Raw genomic sequence first — 26,630 nt, 5'->3', positions numbered from 1 at the left:
GTATTTATTTATCATATTTTTATACTGCCTGATATGTATCTCTCTCGGCGGTGTACAAAATTGAAAATATTTAAAAGTCACACATTAAAATACATGACAATAAAAACAATAGACTAAAATTATGAAAACAAGTTTTTTAAAATATATATATTAAAATTAATTCTAATTAAAAGCCTGAGAGAACAGGAGGGTCTTGAGGTTCTTCCTGAAAACAAACAGAGAAGGAGATGCTCTTACTTCAGCAAGAAGCTTATTCCGAAGCCACAGAGAAAGCCTGGTCCTAGGTTGCCATCAAATGAGCTGGTGGCAACTGTAACCAGACCTCTCCAGAAGATAGTAACAGGCCACAGGGGCAGGGGCGTATCTAGGGTGGGGCAGGCAGGGCACATGCCCCAGGCGCCACTTGAAGGGGGCGCCATTTCTTAAAATTAATTTAAAAAAAAAAAAAGCCTGCCAAAAACAAAATGGCCACCGCACATGCTCAAATGGCCTCTGTGAGGCCCTAGGCCATACCAGGCCTCACAGAGGCCACTTGAGCATGCATGGTGGCCATTTTGTTTTCAGCTGCCATTTTTTAAAAAAATAATAATTTTTAAAAATGGCCATTGCACATGCTCAAATGGTCCCTGTGAGGCCCTAGAGGCCAGCAGGGGGGAGGGGGGACTTTTGCAGACCCCCAGCCATGGCCTTTAGGAAGCTCCCTGAAGGGGCTACAGGTAATTTTTTTAAACTATATATAATATAAATCACTGTACACATATTCAGATATGTGACTTGTATGTGACCTTCAGACTTGTATTTTTCAGCTGATATTATGCTAAAGTTATCTGAAAGATGGGTGTCAGATGTTTGGACAGGGGGCGCAATTTCAATGCTTGCCCTAGGCGCTATTTTCCCTAGATACACCTCTGCGCAGGGTTCATGACAAAGAAGGCACTCTCTCAAATAGCCATTAAGGGCTTTATAGGTAATAACCAGCACTTTGTATTTCATTTAAAGGGACAGGCAGACTCTGTGAGTTCACACGGAAGTTCCCAAACATGGCTCACCAGATGTTGAACTACAGCTCCCATAATTCCCAGCCCCAGTGGCCAAACAGCTGGAAACCTGAGATTAGGAACCCCTGGTCTATATTATCTTCCATGTGTAGAAACCCCATTATCTTTCCCAGTGTCCATCACGTGTAGGTGGCAGGGCTACTGAATTCGGGTAGCCCTCCCACTTACACATGGAAATAAGGCAATTGGCTGTAAGTAGAGCAGAGCACTTTGCACATGCTCAGCAGCATTCTTCTATTTGGGTAGGGGTGTGCACAAAACCAGTTTGCCCAGTTTGGTGTGAGTCCAAACTGGGCTCGAACTGAAACGGGCATGTTCGGTTTTGCCCCCCAAACAGACCTTCTGCAGCTAGGCCAGTTCGGGGGTTGTACACTGTTGGTCCTCATAGTGGACCAGGGAAATAGTACTACTAGTCCTCATGGTGCTGGTTTGATGGACACTTTCCAACTGACCCTGCTCCCACATGATGAAGATGTGAGTGAACTATGAGTGCAGATGTCTCCTCAGGAATACGGTGCCTTAATGATGTGGGGACAGAGCTAATCTGAAACACCTCTCTACATGCACTCCAAGGGGGTATTTGGTTTGGATGAGCTACATCTCCAGACGATTAAGGAATGGCATATATGTGGTGGTGGTGGTGGTGGTGGTGGTGGTGGTGGTGGTGGTGAAGATGTGTGTCTTGCACAGGACTGGAGCTGTTCAGAAAGTATGGTCCAAACCTGCCCACTGTGCACCAGGGAAATTATGGGATTTGTTGCAGGAAATTACTGATTTATTAAAATTACTGAAATTATTTATTTATTGGGAAATTATTGAGTTATCATATTTATTGATCTGGCAGACATGAAGGTTTGTGATAGAAAATCTCATTGTAGCTACGGCTGCCAATTTTCAAACAATGAATAACTGACATCTAACAGATGCAGTTCTTCCAAACATGGAGTAGCAATAATAGGAAAACTTGCGCCAGTCAAAATTCTGCCAGCCGCACGGCACCCATTGAATTTCTGCCAGCCACCCAGCTGTGAAAGACCCAGGAGCCCTGCTCTCCTCACAATAGAGCACCTCCCATTTTGCTGACAGTGCTAAAAGCACGGACGGGAAGTATCTCTATAAACAGATGGACCACAGGAAGTAGTCTGTGGGTCTTCATTGTGAGCAGGATGGGACAATATTAAGCTTTCAGATTCAGTCTTGCTGGACCCTTGATAGACAGACGCAACCGCATCAAGGTACAGCTGGATCTAGCTGTAACCATTTCAGCTGCCTTAATGTTGCCAGTCCATCTTCACAATGCATCACCCCTGGAGGAAGAGGAAATGAAGGTGTGTGCACTCCAAAATACCTGAGTCAGCATCAAAAAAGGTCCACATCCATGAACGTCATGCATTCACACCTGTGCTTTACCACCAGACTCCAATACCTACAGTTAGTTCTGTCCCAACACAGACCCAGCAGTAGTTCTGAAACACACACACACACACACACACACACACACACACACACACACACACACTTACTTAAAGGGACAGCTTCACTTCTAGGATTTGTACAGAGGGAGTGGGCAGAAAGAAGTTTTTCTCCCTCTCTCACAACACTAGAATTAAGGGTCATCTCATGAAACTGATTGCCAGGAAATTTAAGTAAAGTAAAGTGTGCCGTCGAGTCGGTGTCGAGCCGACTCCTGGCGACCACAGAGCCTTGTGATTGTCTTGGTAGAATACAGGAGGGCTTTACCATTGCCTCCTCCCGCACAGTATGAGATGATGCCTTTTAGCATCTTCCTATATCACTGCTGCCCGATATGGGAGTTTCCCATAGTCTGGGAAACATACCAGTGGGGATTTGAACCAGCAACCTCTGGCTTGCGAGTCAAGTCATTTCCCTGCTGCAAGTCATTTCCCATGTGACTGCCAGGAAATTTAGGACAGACAAAAGGAAGTAGGCTTTTTTTTACACAGTGTTACACAGTGTCCAGATCTGTGGAACTCTTTGCTATAGGATGTGGTAATGGCCGTCAGCTTGGATGGCTCTAAAAGGGGCTTAGGCAAATTCTAGGAAGACAGCACTACTAGTCAGGATGGCTATAGGCTACTTGATCCAGAGGCAGTATACCTCTGAATACCATTTGCAGGAGTGAGAGGGGACATGCCTCCATGTCCTGCTGGACTCAATAGGCCTTGGGTCTGATCCAGCAAGGTTCTTCTTAAGTACTCATTATGTACAGTACCTGGCACACAGTTGGCTGTACATTCCGTATTTACCCGAATAGAAGACCACCTTGAATTTAAGACAATCTCCTTTAAAATATGGGTTAAATATAAGGTTTATACTATTTACTAAAAAAGAAGGAAGACACTAAATTTAAGATGACCCCCCCGCCCCCATTACTAACATTAAGGAACTTGGGGGAAACCTAGTATTGGATCCAGGTAAATACAGTAAATGACAAATAAGTGCGGGTTATTCTGGGATTCTGTCCCTCCTGAACTAAAATAACCATCTCTAGAAGATCTGGATAAATTGCAGCACCTTTACTCTTGATGGGAAGCACACAATAGCTATTCCCAATTTGGGGGGAAAGAGGAGAAACTGGAATAAAAGGGGGAATTGTATTTCCCCTGCTGGAGTCCAAGTTGTTAACACTGAAATAGAACTGGGGGTAATTATTTGGGAGGGAAGACAGTAGCGGATGGAACAGCTTCCTCACAGCTGGGTTGTCACTGGAGACCTGAAAGGAAAGAAGAAAGAAATGAATTGAAAGGGAAATCACAGTTTGGTTTGGAGCGACAGTTCTCATCAAAGCCAGCAGGCCTTAATCCAATAACGCAATTTAGCCCGTCACTGACTAATCTGCACAAGCTTAAGTTTCATGAAAAGGCAAATAAACACATTGAGCGTGAATCAATAAGCAAGTGTGTGACCTGATGGCATAACAGGTTCTGCAGAGCTCCTGGGTGGATTTCTCTCATGGGGGAACTAAACCGGTTTCCTGACCCTACAATCCAAGATACTGAGCTAACAAAAGCACTCTGAGAGTTCATACACACTTTGCTTCAGGAAAAAGCTGGTCCAGGGTCTACCTATAGCAGGTGTGTTTCCCAATGATGAGCTCCCAGATGTTGTTGGAACTATAGCTCAGATCCACCCTAGCCAAGGGCGGCTCCACTTTGGCCCCACAACCGTTTTTGGACTGCAACTCTCATAATCCCCAGCCACAGTGGCCCATAGCCAGTGGTTATGGGAGTTGTAGGCCAACATCTGCAGGAGGGCCAGAGTTCAGCAGCCCTACCCTAACCACAATGGCCTACAACAGTGGTTCCCAACCTGGGGGCCTCCAGTCGTTGCTGAACTACAACTCCCATCATCCCCAGCTACAATACATGGTAGCTGGTGCTGATGGGAGTTATAGTTCTGCAACATCTGGAGGCCCCCAGGATGGGAACAACTGGTTTATAGTACCACTTAAAAATATTAGTAAACAAGACAGCTGGGGTGGTTGGGTACCACCTGAGGGGTACGAATACACATTGCGATTTTTGACAAGTTCTACACCTCTAGAGACAAGAAGAAGGTTGCCAATTCAAATACCTGCTGCTACTATACCAGGCAGCAGTGATATAGGAAGATGTTGAAAGGCATCATTTCATACTGCGTGGGAGGAGGCAATGGCAAACCCCTCCTGTATTCTAGCAAAGACAACCACAGGGCTCTGTGGTCACCAGGAATCGACACTGACTCAAGGACACTGACTCGAGGGCACAACTTTACTTCAACTTTACTTTCCCCCCCTAGAGGTGGAAAAGAGGTGACAGCATAGCAAGACATTTAGCTTCCATTGTGTTCTTGTGCTTTTATTGTCCTGACCATGCCTGCTGTGACCATGTTTTTGCAGTGGTATTTTAAAAGCTTTATAAAGTTTTTAACACACACACACACACAGCTACTATATGACATGTTACTGATGTTGCCAGAGGAATGGAAATGACAATTGGCAGGAATGCCCTCCAAAGACTGCTCCGTGGGGAGAGTAGAACAATTTGTTCATTGTTCCTTTTCTTTGGTGCAAAATGACCGCAATGTTACAGTGGTCATTTGGGGATAGGGATAAAGGAGGGGTGATGACACAGAGAAAGCTGTAAGTGCAATATCACCTATTTTCCAACTCTGGGGGAGGGTAAACCTCCCTTCTGATTTATTTGTTATTTCTCTGTGTGAACCGTCCTGAGCCATTTTTGGAAGGGTGGTATAGAAATCGAATGAATGAATGAATGAATGAATGAATAAATAATAAACGTTGCCAGAAATCACTATGAGCATTTCCCCCCTGAGATGCTACTGATGGCCAAGATTTGTGGACGGTATGAAATGTGGATCCTACAGACTGCTCAGCTGCCTGGGTGAAGCATAGCTCTGTCCTCTAGCCAACATATGGGGCCACCTGTCCCAGGTTGCTAAATAGCATGCATCCAGGAGGTGTTAGCCCCCCAAGAACCAATGCACAAGTAGCAAGCAGATCCTGAAACTGAGGCGAGGTCTGCTTCAGACAGAAAGCCTCTCACGTGCTTCTGGTAGATAGAGAAGTCGATAATGGTCCTCGTGGTGTGGGGCCAGAATTTTAGGAGGAGATCAGGTCTTTGTGGTAGCAAGAATGAATTGTCCCCTTTGCTAAGCAGAGTCTGCTGTGGTTTGCATTTGAATGGGAGACATGTGAGCACTGTAAGATATTCCCCTTAGGGGATGGGGCCTCTCTGGGAAGAGCAGAAGGTTCCAAGTTCCCTCCCTGGCAGCAACTCCAAGATAGGGCTGAAAGAGAGTCCTGCCTGGAGAGCCTTGGAGAAGCTGCTGCCCCTCTGTATAGACCAGGCCTGCTCGACTTAGGCTCCGCAGCTGTTTTTGGACTACAATTCCCATAATCCTCAGCTGCAGTGGCCAATAGACAAGGATTATGGGAGTTGTAGGCCAATATCTGCAGGAGGGTCAAAGTTGAGCAGCCCTGGTGTAGACAATACTGAGCTAGATGGACCAGTGGTCTGACTCTGTACATGGCAGCTTCCTATGTTCCTAGGTTCCTTACTTGGAGATTTGGAAGCTGCTGCAGTCACCATAAGGGGTAAACAGAGTCTCAGCCTGAAGGAGATCAGACGTCCAGGGCTTTGCAATCTGATCTATCTATCTATCATTTATTTAACAGTTTTATACCTATAACCAGGGCTCATGATGATTCACAACTATAACAGATACAGATTTTTAAAATCAACAGTTCAAGAAGATAAAAAAAATCAAAAATTAAAAGCAAGTTTTTAGCAGTCAGCTAAAAGGCTGACTAGTGTGTCCTTCAGTGCTCTTCTGAAGGTCATCAGAAATGATGCAGCTCTTACTTTGGCAGGAAATGTCAGGGATGGACCCTGAGGCTTCATGCATGCAAAACATATTTATCTATTTATCGTATTTTATTTCTTGATTTGTCATATTTATATACCACCCCATATAAAATCTCTGAGCAGTTTACAATTAAAACCAACAATTAAACCTAAAATATGCATGCAGAGCATATCTATCTATCTATCTATCTATCTATCTATCTATCTATCTATCTATCTATCTATCACTCATATATTATGTATTTATTTATCATATTTATATGCAGGTGGACCTCATTATCCATGAGGGTTCGGTTCCCACATATTACTGTGGATAATGAAATTGCGGATAATGAGTCATTGAGTCTATGGGAACATGGGGCTTAGGTTCCCAGACTCAAAAATGACTCACCCCAAAACATTTTTAAAAACCCCAAATGGACTAAATAAAGTGACCTACTGTGCGCCATGGGTCTCCTGGTGTCCCAAAGAGCCCCCCAAATAGCTCAAATGGCCCCCAAAAGAGTGGATTCTTTTTTAAAATGGGGGGGGTGAGCCACAAAATGGCTCCCGCTGACAAAATGGTGCCCGGAAAAACCCTCCGCAGTCACTTCCGGCCCTCTAGGAAGCACAGATATGTGGGTTTTAACCCTTTTGTATATACGGATAATGAAACCAGGTGTCAGACACCCATGAATACGCAAAACCACAGATGTAGAACCTGCGTATAACGAGGTTCTCCTGTACCACCACATATAAAATATTTGGGTGGTTTACTATTAAACTCCAACAACTATTAAACCTAAAATCATATCAATGATGATTGATAAGATAATCATCAACAAAACTTTAAAGCCCTAACCGGCTCTTAAAACATTATAAACTAAATGTCTGATATAATAGATGCATTTTCAGGGGTTGCTTAAAAACAGCCAGACATGGGGGAGGTTCTGATATCATTTGGGAGGGCATTCCAGAGCTCTGGGGCAACCCTAGAGAAGCCCCAGTTTGGGGTTGCCACAGAACGAGCCGGTGGCAACTGCAACTGGAACTCCCCCAATGAACCCAGTGGGGGTTCATGAAGAAGAAGGCACTCTCTTAAATACTCTGGGCCCAAGCAGAGTTCCCTCTAACAGGGATTCCCAGATGTTGACTACAACTCCTAGAACCCCCTCTTGCAATGGCTCTTGCTTGGGGATTATGGGAGTTGTAGTCAGCAACATATGGGAATCCATGTTGGAGGGAACACTGGGCCCAAGCTGTTCAGGGCTTTATAGGTAACTAGCTGGGCTGGGCGCAGAACATCTGTACCTCTAGTTCTTCCCCACTCTCTCTAGGTTTTTCCTCTCTTCTCAGCACCCCCCCCCCCCCGGCTGCCGTTTTCATTCCTGGCCCATCCTCTGCTGCTACTTTCTTTCCTCACCCGCCTGCCCACCCACCCACCGGCAGCATCTCCCCCAGCCACCCGCTGCCATTTTATTTCCTCCCACCCACCACCCACTATTTCCTCCCCCCCGCCTGCCGCCTTCTCCCCTCATCCACCACTGTTTTCTTCCCCCCGCCACCATTTTCTCCCCCCCCCTCACTCACAAGCCTGTCCGTCGGTGCTGCCGCTTCCCGCCCCCACTGCCGGCGAACTCTCGCAAGAACTCTCACAAGAGCTGCCACACATGGGATTAGTGATGGGTACACCTTAGAGAAATATATATATAAATAACCAGCACTTTGTATTATGCCCGGAAACTAACTGGCATATTAACTAACTGGCGGTTTACATTTGTTGTAAACTGCCCAGAGATGTAAGTTTTGGGTGGTATAAAAATATGTTAAATAAATTAAATAAAATAAAATAAATATGTTCTGCCACTGGCTACCACCCCTCCCCAAGACAATTCTGAAGACTAATTTCTCCATTCATGTGGCTTACAAAGACTAGGTATTCACCCTGACCAAACCCTCTCTCCATATAGGGGCATTCCACATATCCACTCCTTCCATTCCATGCTGCCGTAGCCTCATCAAACAGCAACATGAGGGTGGGGAGATTCCGTCCCAATCCCAAATACGGTAGCAAAAGCATCATGCAAAACATTTTTAAAAACAGTGGGCTGCAAGCAGAGAAGAGTGACCAAGAGTCCTCTGTTCCTTCCAAACTCCCAATATGGCATCTGGATTCTGGGAGCATGAGCAAGATTGATAAGCATTCCAGACAAAATTATCTGCAGAAACTCAGCTACAGACAACCCTTCCGGTGTTTTCCCTGCATTGTGGGCTGCATCAGATGAAGAACACAGTCTCACAGCAGCACTGAGATGGGGTTGGGATGGGAGCTGGAGATGTTGAGAGTTGTAGTCCAACAACATCTGGGGCCCAGTGTTCCCTCTAACAGGGATCCCCAGATGTTGTTGACTACAACACCTAGCATTCCCAGCTGCAATGGACTTTGGCTAGGGATTTTGGGAGTTGTAGTCAACAACATCTGGGAATTCCTGTTAGAGAGAACAGCACTAATCAAATGCTGGGTATTATTATGTATCATTATCCATTTAGTTCCCATAACTAAGATCCATCAATAGACCTGTCCAAATTGGCACTCAGAACAAATTCCAGGGCTAAGTCCTAAAGTGCAAACCAGTCCCGAAACCTGAATTCTTAGCCATTTGTTAGCCACAGTTCGCATCCTTGGCTAAAGATTCCTTTATCACGAACCCTGCAGCCTATTAAGATAATCTGGGGAGATCCGGTTACAGTTGCTTGCCAGCTTGTCTGGTGGCGACTCAGGACTGGGCCTTCTCTGTGGCTGCCCCAGGGCTGTGTGATGCACTCCCTGTCAAAATAAGAGCTCCTCCATCTCTGATTGCTTTTTTGGTCTTAAGACACACCTGTTTTCTCAGGCTTTTAGTTAAAGCTGATCTTGAGGCTATTCACACACAGGTGCAAAGCCGGGATAAGGGAGTCCAGTCTGGTTTTGCACGTGTGTGTGAGAACCGCCGGGATCGGGCCCGATCCTGGTGGCACCACAGTGCCAAACCTGCCTATGAAGCCTCCCTTTAAAACGAGGTTAAACGAGAGCGCCCTTAATCTCGTCTTTTTAGAATCGTCTGCCAGCCATGGCTGAAAGCAGTGAAATCAGAAGCGCTCTTATCCCCAGACCTTGGGGCCCTGGTCTGTAGCCTCCAAGGTCTGGTGGGGGGGGGGCTCCAAATGTCCGGGGGACCTCCTGCTGCCACCCCGCCAAACCTCCAATCTTTTCCATAATTTTAGCCACCATGTGCATGGCCGGGGGTGGGGGTGGGTGAGCTGAGCAGGCCTCCATGGAGACGGCAGGCAGAGTGGCCTCTGGGCCTGTCCGTCTGGCCCAGCGGCCCTTGAGAACTGCGAGGTGCTCCAGCACACCTGTGCAGTTGGAATAGATTGTCGCAAGCCTGTGACGTCATGGAAGGCTTCTGGAGGTCACCCCCCCCCCCCGAAATGCAGGTCTCTTTATTTATTTAACGAGGGTGGGCCTTGCAGCAGAGTCGGTCTGGGTGCCAAGATTACCTGGGTTTAGCACTGAGTGAAATTGTTTTAATTGTTTTATTTTGTGAATTGTTTTAAATTGTTTTTATTCCGTGAAAGTGAATTGATTGTTTTATTTTATATTGTAACGAGGATTATATTTACTTAGATATGTCAGGCGGTATATAAATATGATACTGGCCACCTTAAGTGGCGCAGTGGGGAAACGCTTGACTAACAAGCAGAAGGTTGCCGGTTTGAATCCCCGCTGGTACTATATCGGGCAGCAGCAAAAGGCATCACCTCCTACTGCACAGGAGGAGGCAATGATAAACCCCTCCTGTGTTTTACAAAAGAAAACCACAGGGCTCTGTGGGGGCATCAGGCGTTGAAATCGACTTGACAGCATACTTTACTTTAAAGGTAAAGTCGATTTCGACTCCTGGCGGCCACAGAGCCCTGTGGTTTTCTTTGGTAGAATACAGGAGTGGTTTACCATTGCCTCCTCCCACGCAGTGTGAGATGATGATGCCTTTCAGCATCTTCCTATATCACCCCTGCCCGAAATAGTACTAGTGGGGATTCAAACTGTCAACCTTCTGCTTGTTAGTCAAGCATTTCCCTGCTGTGCCACTTACGGTGACCACTTTACCTTTACCTTTATATAAATATAAGAGAGAGAGAGAGAGAGAGAGAGAGAGAGAGAGAGAGAGAGAGAGTTCAAAAAGGATACTCACAGGCTTCTCTTTCCATGCTTCTTTAATTACTTTCCATGCCCTTCTCTTATTTCTTTGGAGGGAAATCTTTAGACAGAAAAAAAGTTGCCATAAATTCCCAGTCAGGTTTTACCATTTAACTGGGGGTCTTTTTGGTTTTTTTTAGCATCCAGAACTGTGTCCTGGTGTGTGTGGGGTGGTGGTGGTGGTGTGTGTTTTCAAAGCAACTGAGCTAAAGCTGGCCAGAACAGATCACTCTATGTAGTAAACTCCGAAAAGGTCTTTCTTTCTCATCCTCTGTTGTTTAATCTGCCATTGACACATTTCCTCTGCTCCAGGCAAAAAAGCCTTTTGAAATAAATCCAGACCCAAACAATCTGTAACATTTCCGGGGTTCTGTCACTACTAATCCCTGCAGTTCTTAGGGATTTCCCCCTACACACACACCACACAAAAGCTGTATGAAGTTAAGAGATAACTTAGGTTTTTGAGCAATCAATTCCATGCTTTTCTTCTGTTGGACGACTGTCCCTGCTTTCATCCTCCGTTAATCTGTTTTTAAAAGAGGGCTCCTTCACGATCCAAACCAGAGCAGGAGAGCCGTACATGCTCCCGATTGGCTTTTGTGTGTTTGCAAAGATGGGCACATAGGATGCTGCCCTGTGCTGAGTCCAACCATTGGTCCATCGAGCTCAGTATTGTCTAATGACTGGCAGCAGCTCTCCAAGATTTCAGAGAGAAGTCTTTCCCAGCCCTACCTGGACTGGGTGCAAGGGAGTGGAACCAAGCAGATGCTCTACCACTGAACGATGGCAAGAGGAATATCTTACTGCTACACTGATACTACAAATATTTATATACCACATTTCGACAAAAGTTCTCAAAGCATTTTGAAACAGTAATAACTAAAGATGGCTCCCTGTCCCCAAATGGGTCACAATCGAAAAAGAAACATGAGAAAGACATCAGCAACAGCCACTGGAGGGATGCTGTGCTGGGGATGGATAGGGCCAGTTGCTCTCCCCCTGCTAAATATGAGAATCACCGCTTAAAATGATGCAGTTAGCAGGGGCACATTTACAGCAGTGTCCATACATTGTCACCCATCCAGAAGCAAACCAAGGCAGAGTTGCTTAGCAAAGGGACCAGATCAAGGTGGTGGGAGGGGAGAGTGGATGTGGGGATCTGGGTAGGTAACAGCAGCCCAGAGAAGAAAGCTGGTCTTGTGGTAGCAAGTACCACTTGTCTCCTTGGCTAAGCAGGGTCCGCACTGGTTGCATATGAATGGGAGACTACATGTGTGAGCACTGTAAGGTATTCCCCTTAGGGGATGGAACTGCTCTGGGAAGAGCAGAAGGTTCCAAGTTCCCTCCCTGGCAGCATCTCCAAGATAGGGCTGAGAGGGATTCCTGCCTGCAACCTTGGAGAAGCCGCTGCCAGTCTGGGAAGACAGTACTGAGCTAGATAGACCAGTGGTCTGACTCAGTATATGGCAGCTTCCTATGTTCCAATCCACATTCTGTTCCCAACGTTGTATTGTATTGTACTGAGGTTGGATGAAAAGCCGCCCTAACCAGCTCCCGGCTCCCACACAATCACTATACCCTCCTCTTACCTTGATCTTTGCAAACACACGACCGACCATGGATCGGCATCTCCTCCCTCCCCCGGCCGTGGCTTGATGCTCCTCCTACTTGACTGTGAGAACAAGCCCCATGTATTGGCACTTTGCGTGCATTATCGGCCCCCTTCTAATTTGAGCTGCTAATTCCTTTTTGCAGGAGCTAAGCTTGTTGGGTCATGGATCAACTTAGGATGGTAGCAGGAGAGAGTATGAGAGCAGTGCTTAAAAAAAAACCCCACTAAAAAAACCACCCATGAACCCTTGAACCCACACTTCCACAGGGAGGAAATGTGCACAGGATTGGCACCTTTCTGCATGTGGAAGGTGTGTTCTGCTCGTGGAAAGGGTGCTTTCCACCTGGTGCTAAAATGTGCAAGAAAACGGTATTTAAGAGAACATTATGAACCCCGCCTATTGAGCTCATCCGGGTAGTTCCATCTGCAGTTGCCACCGGCTCATCTGGTGGCTACTCAGGGACAGGTCTTCTCCATTGCCACCCTGAGACTCTGGAATGTGCTCCCAGCAGCCGAAATAAGAGCCTCCCCATCTCTGACAGCTTTTGAAAAGGCTGATTTATTCATTCAGGTGCATTTATTCATTCAGGCTTTTAATTAGACTTCTAGAATTTGTTATGGTTTTAAATTGGTTTAATGTTTTAATTTTTGTTTTAATCTGTGTTTTACTGTACACCAGAAATGTGAGTTTGGGGCAGTATATACATTATTATTATTTATTTATGATTTATTCGATTTCTATACCACCCTTCCAAAATGGCTCAGGGCGATTTGCATTAAAACAGAACACTTAAAATCAGTTAGCAGCTAAAAACAGAGGTTGTAAAACACCACGAAACAATAACAGTTAAAACTTTCAAAACAGTTTAAAAACCCTGGAAAACCAGGTTACAACTTTAAAACCATTTACAACAATTGAAAAACCCTGGAAGGCCAGGCCAAACAGATAGCTTCTGGGGGTTCTCCTGAAGGCCAATAAAGAATTCAGATTGTGGATTTCTGCCGGGAGTGCATTCCACAGCCCCAAAAGCAAAATTCAAGAATTGATAAGGGTTAATCTGACTTGGAGTTCACCCAGCACCTGCTTTCAGTGGGGTGGGTGTTCTAAATTGGATGATGAATCCAGAGATGTCAGAAGGGAAGGCCAGTAAGAGATGATACTACCAGACTGTAGGAGAGGAAGAGATGAGCCTGATTCAGACATTGTGCTGTACAAGTGTACAGATGGCTGCACACTCGTACTCGTGTTTGGGTGAATGACTGTACCTGTGTTCATTTTAAAATTGAAGCTGGATACAGGCCCTTCAAATGCATTGTACACATAGGAAGTGTAGTTCTGGAATCTGGACCTGCGTTTAACATAATATGTGAGTGACTGTACCTGTGTATAGATCTGTACTTGTGTACACTGTACACTCATTGTACCAGTGTTGAACAGAATGTGTGGATGGGCCTACGGCCATCTTCTCTCAGATGCAGACCCAGTTGAAAAAGCATGGTTAGCTTTGATTAGGAACTGCTGAGACAAGACGTTCCCTTCCCACAATCTGCCCTCTCTGCTTGTGCAAACTGTACTTTAACTCTGGTTCACAAATAAATGCAAAACCCAAGATTAAATGCTGGTTTCACATCCTGCTTTGTGAACCAGACTTAAAACACAATTCTCACACTTGCATGAATTCAGTTTGAAATAACCCAGGATGTCGACAGCACACAAGCAGAGAAAGTAAGGGAAGGGAGGAGTGCAAAGTCACGACAGGCTTTAAGCCACATTCCTCATCCAAACCAACCATAGTTTGTTGATCATCGGAAGCTGCCAAATACTGAGTCAGACCACTGGTCCATCTAGCTCAGTATTGTCCACACTGACTGGTAGCAGCTCACCTTGGTTACAGGCAGGAGTCTCTCCCAGCCTTACTTGGAGAAACCAGGATTGAACCTGGGACCTTTTCATACAAAGCAGATGCTCTTCCAATGAGCCATGTCCCTTCCCCAAATCATATGAACTGGCCCATTCTTTCCGGTGCCTATCTTCTGTTTCTTTTTTAGATTGTGAGCCCTTTGGGGACAGGGAACCTATTCATTTATTTATATCTATGGAACTTTGTTGAACGCTTTGGAACTTTTGTTGAAAAGTGGTATATAGATATTTGTCGTATTTGTATTCTCAAGTTCAGTGTTAGCCTTCCGTGCGCAATTTTCTAGGACTGTCATTCAATTACGGACTTCTTGGTAGATAATCAAATGAGTTCTAATCAACTGATTAAATGTGCATATTACTAAAACAATCATTCTGGGAAAGGCGGGGGGGCATGCTCTATTTTGGATGGTGCAAGTCTATATATCACAGCCGTCACAGAAGAAATAGGATCACATGGTCAAGAAACAGGATCACTCAGAATGACACTTTTTTGCCCAAAGCTGGGCACAAATCCTGCACACTGGGTTGCTGATCCTCTTGGTGGCGCAGTGGTAAAACTGCCGCCCTGTAACCAGAAGGTTGCAAGTTCGATCCTGACCAGGGGCTCAAGGTTGACTCAGCCTTCCAGCCTTCCGAGGTCGGTAAAATGAGTACCCAGAATGTTGGGGGCAATATGCTAAATCATTGTAAACCGCTTAGAGAGCTCTGGCTATAGAGCGGTATATAAATGTAAGTGCTATTGCTATTGCTATTGCGAAAAGCTGCAATACGGAGCTAGTTCCTTAAACTCAGAATATTTGACTTTCAAGAGCAAGAACCCATCTGAACATTTGCAAATATGCTTGTGGAATCCTGCTGGGCAGGCATCTGGAATGGAGCAATGGCAGGCAGGGAAAGGGTTAAATGCACACACACACACACACACACACACACACACACACACACACACACACACAGGCTTCTGGTCTGAACTGTCCCCTCCTTAAACTATGCTTCTTTTTTTAAAACGTCATCTGGAACTCTGATGCATGCATTTGCTTTGTTGCTTGGGAGACGTAACCATTTTTTGTTTGCATTCCACATTTCAGATGCACTAAACTCATTTCATGGACACATTTGTCTATAAGAAAACAAGAATTTGAGAGACAGTGATTGTTAGAGAAGAGGAAGAACCAATCAGCAAAATCAAGGTCAAAACAAGGAGAAATCCATCCATGCAACCCACCTAGCCTCCGTGTATCTTCTCCCGGGGGTGTAGCTATAATTGAACACGTTGGGGTGGGGGTGGGGTCCCTGGACCCCTAAGGGAGGGGACTCCTTTTGGCTGGGCAGCTTCCAGCACTTCACTCTTTTCCCTCTCCCAAGAAAAAAGTGGTTAATCCTTAAAGGTAAAGGTAAAGTGTCCCATTGAGTCGGTGTCAACTCCTGGTGACCACAGAGCCCTGTGGTTGTCTTTGGTAGAATACAGGAGGGGTTTACCATTGCCATCTCCTGCGCAGTGTGAGATGATGCCTTTCAGAATCTTCCTATATCGCTGCTGCCCGATATAGGTGTTTCCCATTAGTCTGGGAAACATACCAGCAGGGATTTGAACCGGCAACCTCTAGCTTAGTAGTCAAGCCATTTCCCAGCTGTGCCATTAAGTTCATCTTTACTTCTGTCCTATTCCCTTTTCCTGCCGATCACAAACCCTTGAAATAGGGACTGTGTCTCTGCTATAGACTGTTTTGTCAACAGCCACAAGAGGCTGGTATGAGGCGGTATAGAAATGTAACAAATAAATAAATAAATACTGTATACAGCACCTAGCACATCACTCGCGCACACACACACCCCTCCCAGTTATTCACTCAAATGACGACGATTACTACTATGAATGTTTATACACCGCTCCTCAACCAAAGTTCCCAAAGTGGTTTACATAGAAAAATAATTAATGCATAAATAAGATGGTCCTCTGTTCCCAAAGGGCTTCCAGTCTAAAAAGAAACAGAAGGCAGATACCAGCAGTAGCCACTGGAGGGATGCTGTGCTGGGGACAGATAGGGCTTTAAAGGTAAAGGTAAAAAAGGTAAAGGTAAAGGTTGCTCTCCTCCTGCTAAACATAAGAGAATCGCCACTTTAAAAGGTGCCTCTTTGCTCAGTTAGGAACCCCTAGAGCAGGACAGATGCCCCAAGTTCGATTTTCGCTGGCCATCCTGGCTTCACGTCCCTTCATCACAAACATAGAAAACAAGTCGACTGGGCAGCAGAGTTCCCACAGTTACTGAGAGAAATATGGAGCTCCAGCCTTCTTTGGCTGGGAACATTTGAGTCCTGAACATTTCCCTGCTAACTCAGCTATGGGGAGAAGAGTGGGTCTTTTGGCAGCAAGCATGAATTTCCCCTTTGCTAAGCAGCGTCCACCCTGGTTGCAATGGGAGACTACATGTGTGAGCACTGTAAGATATTCCCCTTAGGGGATGGGGCCACTCTGGGAAGAGCATCGGCATGCTTGCAGGCAGAAAGTTCCAAATTCCCTCCCTAGCTTCTCTTCCCTGCAACCTTGGAGAAGCCGCTGCCAGTCTGTGTAGACAATACTGAGCTAGATGGACCAATGACTCGGTATACAGCCGCTTCCTATGTTCCTAAATAGTGACTTTCTCTCTTATATTTTGCTGGGGGAAGAGCAATCATCCCTATACAACCCGAACATGGTGTTTTTCCAGTGGCTGGAGTATGTGTGTGTTTGTGTGTAACATTGTGAGCCCTTTTGGAACAAGAAATCATCTTTGTTTCTTCTTCTGCATCAATCACTTAGTGAACTTTTTGTTGAAAAGCAGCACATAAATATACATAATACAGACTTTTGGAAACTGTTTTCAGAAGTCGCAGAAAAAGCCTGCAGTTTCTGAAAACAGGGTACTTCCTGCAGTTTATCTCCATAGAGAGAAAGAGACACACATGAAGAAACTATCAGCAAGATAGTCAAGGAAGGAACAAATATGCATAAAACCCACAAGTCCAAAAGACAGGCGGGGCAGGAATCAATGATTGAGAAACAAAACAAGTTTGTAGCTTTCTAGGTTTTGGAGTAGAGTGATGGTGCTGGATGATGGAGCTACCATAACACCTGATCAGCCATCAGACCGTGTACTGTGATACTGTCATACCCCAGATGGAGTGTATCCCTTCCACTGCAACCTTCTTGGGACTGTAGCTCAGTGGTAAGGTCCCAGCGACAATTCCTAGCATCTCTAGGGAGGGCAGGGAATGACTCCTGTCTGAAGGCTGCTGCCGATCAGTGTTGGCAATGGGACGCTAGATGGACCAGCGGTCTGACTCAGTATATGGCAGCTTCCTAGGTTCCTTTCTCCCTTCACTGTCTTGCTGCTCACTGATTGCCAACAAGAAATTTGAGCACTCAGGGGAAACAATATTCAGGTTTGCTAGAGATGGGGCTCAGTTCTGGGCTCTGCGTTTTAAGGATGAACTGGAAGGGATTCAGAGGAGGGCCATCAAGATGGTGAATGATCTGGATACCTATGAGGAACGGTTGATGGAGGTTGGCACATTTAGCCTGGAGAAGTGAAGACTAAAAGGGAGACTAAGGGGGAGATATTATAGCTGTCTGCAAGTACTTGAAGAGCTGTCACAGAGAAGGAGCCGACTTCTTCTCTGCTGTGCTCGAGGGCTGGTCTAGAACCAATGGGTCGAAATTACCAGGAAGCAGATTTAGGCTCGATGTTAAGAAGAATTTCCTGATGGTGAATTCTGTTAGTTAGTCTGCCTCGTGCCAATGGTGGGCTCTGCTTCACTAGAGGTTTTCAGACAGAGACAGGTATACCACCATCTGTTAGGGATGCTCTAGAAGTTTCCTGCCTTGAGCAGCGGGTTGGAGAAGACCTCAGGGGTCCCTTCCCACCTTTACATCTTACGATCCTAGCTATGCAATATCCAATCAGCATCAACCAGTTTTCTGTCTGCTCTCCCTTCCTCCCGCCACCCACCCCTGTTCCCTTTAAGGCATGTGCATTTCTGTGCACTCACATGTTTTTTGGATGCCCCCTCAGTTCATTTCAGATCCTGCTCTGGTTGAATCAGGAAGGCCCCATTCTGAATGCACATGAGCGCACAGTGCCTTGGTATTGCCACCCAGAACAAAACTCATTTTGCACACAAATGAAAAAAATATACAGAGAGAGGGGACACTGCCCTCCACCACACCCCCACCTTGACACCTACTCGTCCAGCTGTGAGCACAGCGTGATCTGGGTGCCTTGGAGCTGGGCTTCCCCAAGCGGCCTCTGGGCACAGCCAAGTCCATTGCTGGCCTGGGGCGAGAGCTTGCTCTCCCCAGTCCTACTGCTGGAGCGGCTGCTGGCACTGCTGGAGCTCCCATCCTCTTCCTCTTCCTCCTCCCCGGCCGCTGTCGCCATCAGCTTGCTCTCCTTCTCCGAGGGCGCCCGAGGGCTGAAGGCACACGGGCACCTTTGTAGGTCCTTGGAGACAGCATGGAGGCGGCGGTCGGCACTTCGAGGGCAACACAGGAGCTTCCTGAAGGCACACCTGAAGTCAGGGCTGCGGCAGTAGATGATGGGGTTGAAGGCAGAGTTGACATATCCCAGCCAGTTGAAGAAGAGGAAGAGCTGGTCAGGGATGAGGGGCCTAGCAAAGACCTTGATGACGTTGGCCACAAAGAAGGGCAGCCAACAGAGGGTGAAGATGCCCATGATGATGCCCAAGGTTTTGAGGGCCTTGTGCTCCTTGATGGCCGAGAGCAGCCGGGAGGGCCTCCTGCGGCGAGGGCCCTTGGGGGCCTCTTGGGCGAACCTCCCTTTGTCCTTCTCGATCAGCTGAAGCTGCCGCGAGGCCACGGCAAAGACCCGCGCGTAGACAAAGATCATGACCAGCAAGGGCACGTAGAAGGAGATGATGGAGGAGAGGATGGCGTAGGGCATGTTGGTGACGAAGTCGCAGCAGCCGGGGTCCGCGTAGCACCGCAGTGCCTCCGTGTCCGCCTCGTTGCGCCACCAGTGGTTCATGATGGGGAGGAAGGAGATGAAGGCCGAGATGGCCCACACCAGGCAGACCACGCCCCGCGCGCGGCCCTTAGTCACCAGGGCTTCGTACTGCAGCGGCGCTGTGATGGCCAGGTAACGGTCCACGGAGATGGCGCACAAGGTCTCGATGCTGGCCGTCACGCACAGCACGTCCAGAGAGGTCCACAGCTCGCACACCGTGGTGCCAAAGGGCCAGCGGCCGCACATCACCAGCGTGGCCCCCGGAGGCACCACCAGCAAGCCCATGATGAGGTCGGCGCAGGCCAGGGAAGTGATGAAGACATTGGTCATGGTCTGCAGGCGAGGCGTCTTGGCGATGGCCAGGATGACCAGCAGGTTGCCTCCCACCGTCACCAGCACGGCCAAGCTGAGGGCGGCCCCCAGCGCCCCCTGCCGGCTGAGTCGGACCGCCTCCCCGGAGGAATTGCGCCCATCTTCCGACGGCCAGTCCTGTTCCCAGCAGGTCCCGTTAAGGGGCCAAGCGGACGCCATCCCTGCAGACGGGGCGCGCGGGTGGCCTGTGATCTCCCTCGACGGCTTTAGCGGGCCCGCAAGGCTGGCGTCGGCAGCGCGGGCGCCGTGCGCGGCGGACACCGCTCGGGGCTTTCTGCCTCGGCGTCCCGGCCCATGCTCCTGGGAAGACTGAAGGCGCGGGCGAGAACAACTCCTTCCCCTTCGGCGTGCATGGCTTAGAGGAGGAGGAGGAGGAGGAGCCCTTAAAGGCGCCGCCAGGATGGAGACGGGGCACGCCCTGGGCAGTGGGCCTCGCCCTCCTCCTGGGTCCTGCCCCCACCCCGGCTGGCGGCGGGACTCGGGAGATGGAGACGGGATTGATGACAGTTGCGGGGTGGGGGGTCAGCAATCTGCAGAGCTCCCCTTTGCCAAAACCCCTTCTCTGTGCAAAGAAAGATCACCCTTTGCAGAGAAGACCATTCCCTTCGGACTTCTCGCCTCCCAAAAGGTTTGCAAAGTTTCTCCCGCAAAATCCTGCCTCCCCCCACCCCTTGAATCCTGCCAAGGTTGGGCAACAGGTGGGGGACGGACGCGTGTGGCTCCAGAGGAGGCTCCAAGCGCCCTTCTCCAGTGGCTTCCCCCGCAACTGCGCGCCATTTCGGTTTCAGAAATCGAATATGTGGGGGACACAGTTCGCCCACCACCCATAAATGCACTTTGCCCCTTCTGATCAATGGCTTCATTGGCGGCCTTCGTGATGAATGCTCCGCTTTATGAAATCTGCAGAGATGACACTTAGACGTCTCCTTCCATGTTCACGTGTCAGTATAAACTTGACTTCCATTAGTCTTCACAACAGCCTTTGGTAGACGAATTCTGCAATAGGTTCTTCTGCCCCAGTAGATGCTGACGCTCCCACCCAGGGTTTTCAACTATGGCATGTTCCATGCGAGATGTCTTCATCTAGCAGCAGAGAAAGGAACACTGGTCACTTGCCCTGAAGACATCTTCTTGCTGCTAGATTTGAAGACATCTCAACTCACCTGTTTGGGCATCTTTGTCTACTGTACTTTCCTTTATCTTTTTTCTTGCTTTCCTCTGTATCTTGGACTTGGCTATTACAAACTGGGAGGGGTTTTCCTTCCCGGGCTATTAGGGCTTTTTTCCTAAATAGCATAGCCCTACCTACTGGAGAAACCCACACGAGATGTCCTCAAATCCTTTCTTTTTCTTACTCTAATCCAGGGGTTCCCAAACTGTGGCACTCTGGATGTTGCTGAACAATAACTGATGAGAGTTGTAGTTCATCAACATCTGGAGTACCACAGGTTGGGAACCCCTGGTCTATTTTCTTACCTCAAGATCTTCTTTGTCTTCACACAGTTTCCCCTCAGACACTCTCTCTCAGACACTCTCTCTCTCCAACCCACCAGGGCCAAAAATAATGAAACTCACTCCCCATCCAACAGAGGGGTGCATGCACACACACTCTCTCTCTCTCTTACACGTGCACAGAGCATCATCAGGGTGTATGCACTGACCTTACAAGCCAGGAGAGAACTCCTAGAAAACAGTCATGCATTCCCCAGGAATTATCTGAGAAAGATCATAAATCTATCTATCTATCTATCTATCAGATTTATATACCGCCCTTCCGATACGGCTCACGGCGGTTCACAACAGTAAATAAATACTTGGCATAGGACGCTGGCTAATACTGAATCAGACCATTGGTCCATCTAGCTCAGTACTGTCAACCCTGACTGCCTTGGGACACATTCCCCTTTGCTATTTTTGAAAATGGGCATTTTTGTACTCAGCAATCTGCCATCGGATCAGGGAAAGAATTATAATTAGCCCTGGGAGATCAAAGCCCCGAGTCGGCGTGTGAGAGTCAGCATTGACAGACATGTGGTGGGACTCCGAATTCCTTGTATGCTGGCTTGATATATACACATGCCACTGGAGTCCAAAATGTCAGATGGCTGGCTCATCATGAGGCCAGGTGATGCTGTCGCCTCAGGCAGCAGATTACTGCCTCCCCAGCAGGGTGACAAAACGCCCCCTGCTGCTGCCATTGGGGCCGCTCTTTTGTCTGACCCTGGCAAGCTTTGCTAGGAGTGTCCCCTCTCCATGGGAGGAGAGCTGGTCTTGTGCCAACAAGCATAACGTGTCCCCTTTGCCTAGCAGGGTCCACCCTGGTTTGCATTTGAATGGGAGACTATATGTGTGAGCACTGTAAGATATTCCCCTTAGGGCAGGCCTGCTCAACTTAGGCCACTCAGCTGTTTTTGAACTACAACTCCCATAATCCCCAGCAACAGTGGCCAATATCCAGGGATTATGGGAATTGTAGGCAACATCTGCAGGAGGGCCAGTGTTGAGCAGTCCTATCTTAGGGGATGGGGCTATTCTGAGAAGAGCATTTGCATGCAGAGGGTCCCAGATTCCTTCTCTGGCATCTCCAGACAGGGGTGAGAGAGACTTCGACCTGCAGCCCTGGAGAACCCTGGAGAAGCTTGCCAGGGTCTGATCGGTCCCTGTGTATCAGTCTCTGTAGACAGTACTGAGCTAGATAGACCAATGATCTGACTTGCTTTATTTATTTATGTATTTATTTATTACATTTATATCCCACTCTTCCTCCAAGGAGCCCAGAGCAGTGTACTACATACTTTTCTCCTCACAACAACTCTATGAAGTAGATTAGGCTGAGAGAGAAGTGATCGGCCCACAGTCACCCAGCTAGTCTCATGGCTGAATGGGGATTTGAACTCGGGTCTCCCCGGTCCTAGTCCAGCACTCTAACCACTACACCACGCTGGCTCTATGACAGCTTCCTATGTCCCTTTCCTCACACAAGATGAGAAGAGGGGGCTGCTACCAACCTTCCTTCCTCCCATCTCCACACCACTTTTAAAACTTGTAAAGCTTGGTTTCGAAAGGGAGCTGGCCCGCACGATAATCTTGAGTAGTCTGGTTATAGTTGCTGCTGGCTCGTTTGGTGGCAACTTGGGACCGGGCCTTCTCTGTGGCTGCCCCAGGGCTTTGGAATATGCTCCCTGTTAAAATATGAGCATCTCCATCTCTGATTGCTTTTAGGAAAACCCTCAAGACACACTTGATTTCCCAGGCTTTTAATGGAAATTAATTTTAAACTACTTAATTTGTTTTTCTCCCATGAGATTGTTTTAACTTTTTCTTCTGTGAAATTGTTTTAACTGTTTTTATTCTGTGAGGGAGGAAGAGAAAGAGAGAGAGAGAGAGAGAGAGAGAGAGAGAGAGAGAGAGAGAGAGAGAGAGAATAAGAAAGAAGCAATTCTTGATTTGCGTGCCCTGTCTTGGGGCCAGTTAAGATGGCCTATTGAGATTGTCTTGCAAATGTGCAATAACCCTAGAGTGAGCACTGATTGGCCTTCAGTGCCTCGGCTCACTTTACAATTTTGTGAGTTCACCTGGGCAGAAAAAAAATTAAAGATAGCAGAGAAAAGATGGCTCTTGAAGTTCAGTGCAGTGTACATCAGGAGATGAAAACAGAGGCAGATGTTCATTCTGAGGGACTCAGGCAATTCCTGGAGGGACACATGAATTCCAGTCTCATACAGAACAAATGTAACAAACCAGGAAGACAACTAAGCCAGCTAATTTGGCTGCTGCTGTAAATTAGATATCAAAGAGCAATGCATTTTTTAGGTGCATTCAGATGAATCAGTTTAAGCAACTTTGCTTTTGCATTTGAGACTAAATCATAGTCAGTTGTTATTTAGATATCTTTTGAAGTACCTCTCTGGCCAGTATAATGCTTCTGTTCACTGCTGATCCTAAAACAATCAAAACAAGCAGTAAACCCCGAGAGTGAATCCAAGAGAATCTGGGATAGAAAGGACATTAGATCACGTACAAACCCGTGGGGAAACTCTGGGGAAGTGTATTTAAGCTACAGGTCAGAGGAATTCCTTTGGCTTTGGCTATAGGACAATGTGTATTCTTCTAAAAATTGTCTGCGTATAAGTCTTTAATAGATGTAGATTCATGGAAGGGACACAGATGTAGCAATCACTTGCAGGTTGAGTTGCTAGCCAGTCAAAGGGACATTTGCTCATTATTCATCATTGGGAAGAAGAGATGAAGTGGAAAGAGGCCAAGGAAGTATCCACTCAGAGCTGGAGAAAGAGAATCCATTTAAGAACACATCTGTGTTCCATTTAAGAACACAGTCCATACTGGTTTGCATACTGAATCATGGGTGTGAGTTTCTGTCTGAGAGCCAAACGACATATTACATTATGCCTCTCATTGACAGGCAGCTGTCATGTTCCATCCGGTAGACAAGAACCCATGAGTTCAGGGAGGCAGCAGGCAAGGCAATTGGGTTGCAGCACCATGGACAGCGTGGCACCACGGACAGCTCCATGGGACAAGTTGCTCTGAGAGCACATTAGAGGCAGACTGAGCTGTTAAATACCTCTGAGCTCAGGCTCCCCACCTGTGGATTAAACCTCCCTGCCTGGAGAGTGGAAGAGTCTGGCACCTCCTCTCTATCTGATCCTGCCTAGCCTGTTGCTGATGGTGGCATGCAGATAGGAAGCTGACTCACACTGTGTCAGGCCATTGGTCTCTTTAGCTCAGTATTGTCCACCAAGACTGGCAGCAGCTTCTCTATGGCTCCAGGCAGGAGTCTCTCTCAGCCCTTTCTCGGAGATGCCAGAGAGGGAACTTGGAACCTTCTACATGCAGATCCTCTTCCCCTGACGGGAATATCTTCCAGTGCTCACAAATGTAGTCTCCCATTCAAATGCAAGCCAGGACAGAACTTGCTTAGCAAAAGGAACAATTCATGCTTGCTACCACAAGACCTGCTCTCCTCCCATAATAGCAGGGAGTGCAATGGTATTGCACTCAGAGGGCTCAGGTTCTGAGGGTGGCTTTTGTGTGTGTGTGTGGGGGGGGTCTTACTGCTTTTTTGAGGGGGAGCTTGGGACTGGATCTAGTGCTGGTCTTGACTCCTTGGGGTCAGACTCAGAATCACCACTCAGGGAGGGGTGACACCAGGCTTAAAACCTGAGTGGACTGCAAGTGCCCACAGGTGTGTGTGTGTGTGTGTGTGTGTGTGTGTGTGTGTGTGTGTGTGTGAGAGAGAGAGAGAGAGAGAGAGAGAGAGAGAGAGAGAGAGAGAGAGAGAGAGAGAGAGAGAGAGAGAGAGATCCAGTTCAGGACTGCAGCACTCAGGGAAAGGGAGAGTTAACACTTTCCCCCGTGCCATTTCACCACTGAAAGTTACCCACCTGAAGTGGCCATTTGCCCCCAAAATGGCTAGTATCTAGCTGCAAAATATAGTCCACTTTATGCATCTGACTACCTCATGATGCACTGAGCCACAGCCAGTGCAGACCACCTAAGCAAGCCTACTGTTTTATAGGGTGGCACATCAATATCTTCATGAAGTTGCCACATAACCTCATGATGGCACTGTGATAAGGTGTTGGGGTTAAACTAGAGCAGAGGTGAATGATGTGGTCAAATAAATGAATGGCCAGGTTCCAGAGGCGGTAGATGAAGCAGTCTTAAGTACGTAGGAAGCTACCTTATACCAAGCCAGACCATTGGTCCATCTAGCTCAGTCTTGTCTACACTGACTGGTAGCAGCTTCTCCAAGGTTTCAGGCAAGCATCTCTCCCAGCCCTATCTGGAGATGATACTAGGGATTGAACTTGGGACCTTCTGCACACCTGCAAATGCTCTTCCACTGAGCTATGGCCCCATATCTTACAGCACCCACATGCAGTCACCCATCCAAATACAAACCAAGGTGGACCCCACTAAGCAAAGGGGACAATTCATGCTTGCTACCACAAGACCAGCACAACCCCTTTTGTAACATCTAGTTCAGTTTACCCCTTGTGCTGAAATTACAGAATGGGTTTCCCCACTGATGATGTTGAAAGGTAGTATAGAACCTACACTGTAATGACATCAGGACATGGGGTAAGTTGAACTAACCATTATGATGAGAGCCTTGGGGAGGATCAGGTTTCCAGAGTAAGCAGGCAAGGGTTCAGCACAGGTGTTGAAAGCTGTTCAACACCTTTTTCCTTTGATGAGAAGCTCAGATTCAGAAGTCAAGACCAGAGGAGTGCTTATGCAGGGCTATCAGGGACTCTAATTCTTCTTGGACTGCTTGGGCTAAATCAGAGGTTCCCATCCTGTAATACTCCAGATGTTGACTTCCAGCATCGCCAAATTGTAGCTGAGAATGACTGGAGTTGTAGTTCAGAAACATTTGGAGTTCCACATGGGAACCGCTGGGCTAGATCCTTCCTGAGTTAGCTGGCTGCAGTTCCTTTTCCTGCCACTGTGGGATGGCGCTGTGGAAGTGCAATGCTCAAACCAGCCTGCCTTTCTCTCTATGAACTGTCCTGGTGGTTGAGAGAGTAAAGCATCTGAGTTCTGATGCCAAAGTTCTCCCCGCCTAAGGTTGCCATATTCTGGAGCTCCAAATCCAGGTGCCTAATTTGCATATCATGTAAATTGTCTTGCAAATAATTTGCATATGCAAATTAGCAGCTGCACTTTCCAGTTGACTTGCATTTGCTCTGGATATCTACCAACAATAGTTGGGGAAGATATCTTTGCCTGACCATTTTCCTTGACATATTAACAGCAACAATAGACAAAAAAAAAAGGAAAAGGGGAAAAAAGCACAGCTTTTTAATTAAGGCTGCAATACTGTGCACACTTATTTGAGAGAAGATCTGATTGAAACCAACAGTGCTCACTTCTAAGTAGGCATGCATTGAATGAAAAGCCAAGAAAGTCCTTAAAACATTACAATACACAGCCTGCTAGGCAGGTAGTGATTCACAAGAAACTTACTAAATAAGTTTACTGCCCCTCCTGCTTTATGGGGAGAAGGGAGTTCACCCCTACACAAAAGCAGG

The 26,630-nt window shown here is 47.3% G+C and overlaps 1 protein-coding gene across 2 annotated transcripts; it reads right to left on the bottom strand.

Moving 5' to 3' along the window:
• Positions 1-3,013: 3,013 nt before the first annotated feature.
• On the bottom strand, positions 3,014-19,897 carry ADRB3 (adrenoceptor beta 3). Of its 2 annotated transcripts, XM_053270286.1 has the most exons (3): positions 18,422-19,897; positions 10,660-10,725; positions 3,014-3,792 (listed from the first exon to the last, which is right to left on the bottom strand). In XM_053270286.1, the coding sequence occupies exons 1-2, from the start codon at positions 19,729-19,731 to the stop codon at positions 10,686-10,688; spliced, it is 1,350 nt and encodes a 449-aa protein (XP_053126261.1). In that variant the 5' UTR covers positions 19,732-19,897; the 3' UTR covers positions 3,014-3,792; positions 10,660-10,685. The 2 variants fall into 2 exon arrangements, with proteins under 2 accessions (XP_053126261.1, XP_053126262.1); XM_053270287.1 differs by lacking the exon at positions 10,660-10,725.
• Between the last annotated feature and the right edge of the window lie 6,733 nt (positions 19,898-26,630).

Source organism: Hemicordylus capensis, chromosome 8 (assembly GCF_027244095.1).
Source record: "Hemicordylus capensis ecotype Gifberg chromosome 8, rHemCap1.1.pri, whole genome shotgun sequence".
NCBI classification, from domain to species: Eukaryota; Metazoa; Chordata; class Lepidosauria; order Squamata; family Cordylidae; genus Hemicordylus; species Hemicordylus capensis.
This window is presented reverse-complemented; position numbering and strand designations above follow the sequence as displayed.

Bases quoted from the DNA above. Each gene is read 5' to 3' on its own strand.
- ADRB3 (XM_053270286.1), bottom strand. From the start codon at position 19,731: ATGGCGTCCGCTTGGCCCCTTAACGGGACCTGCTGGGAACAGGACTGG. The intron at 10,726-18,421 runs GTAGGTGTCAAG...TTCTGTCTAAAG, and splicing joins CTGTGCTCACAGCTGGACGA to ATTTCCCTCCAAAGAAATAA.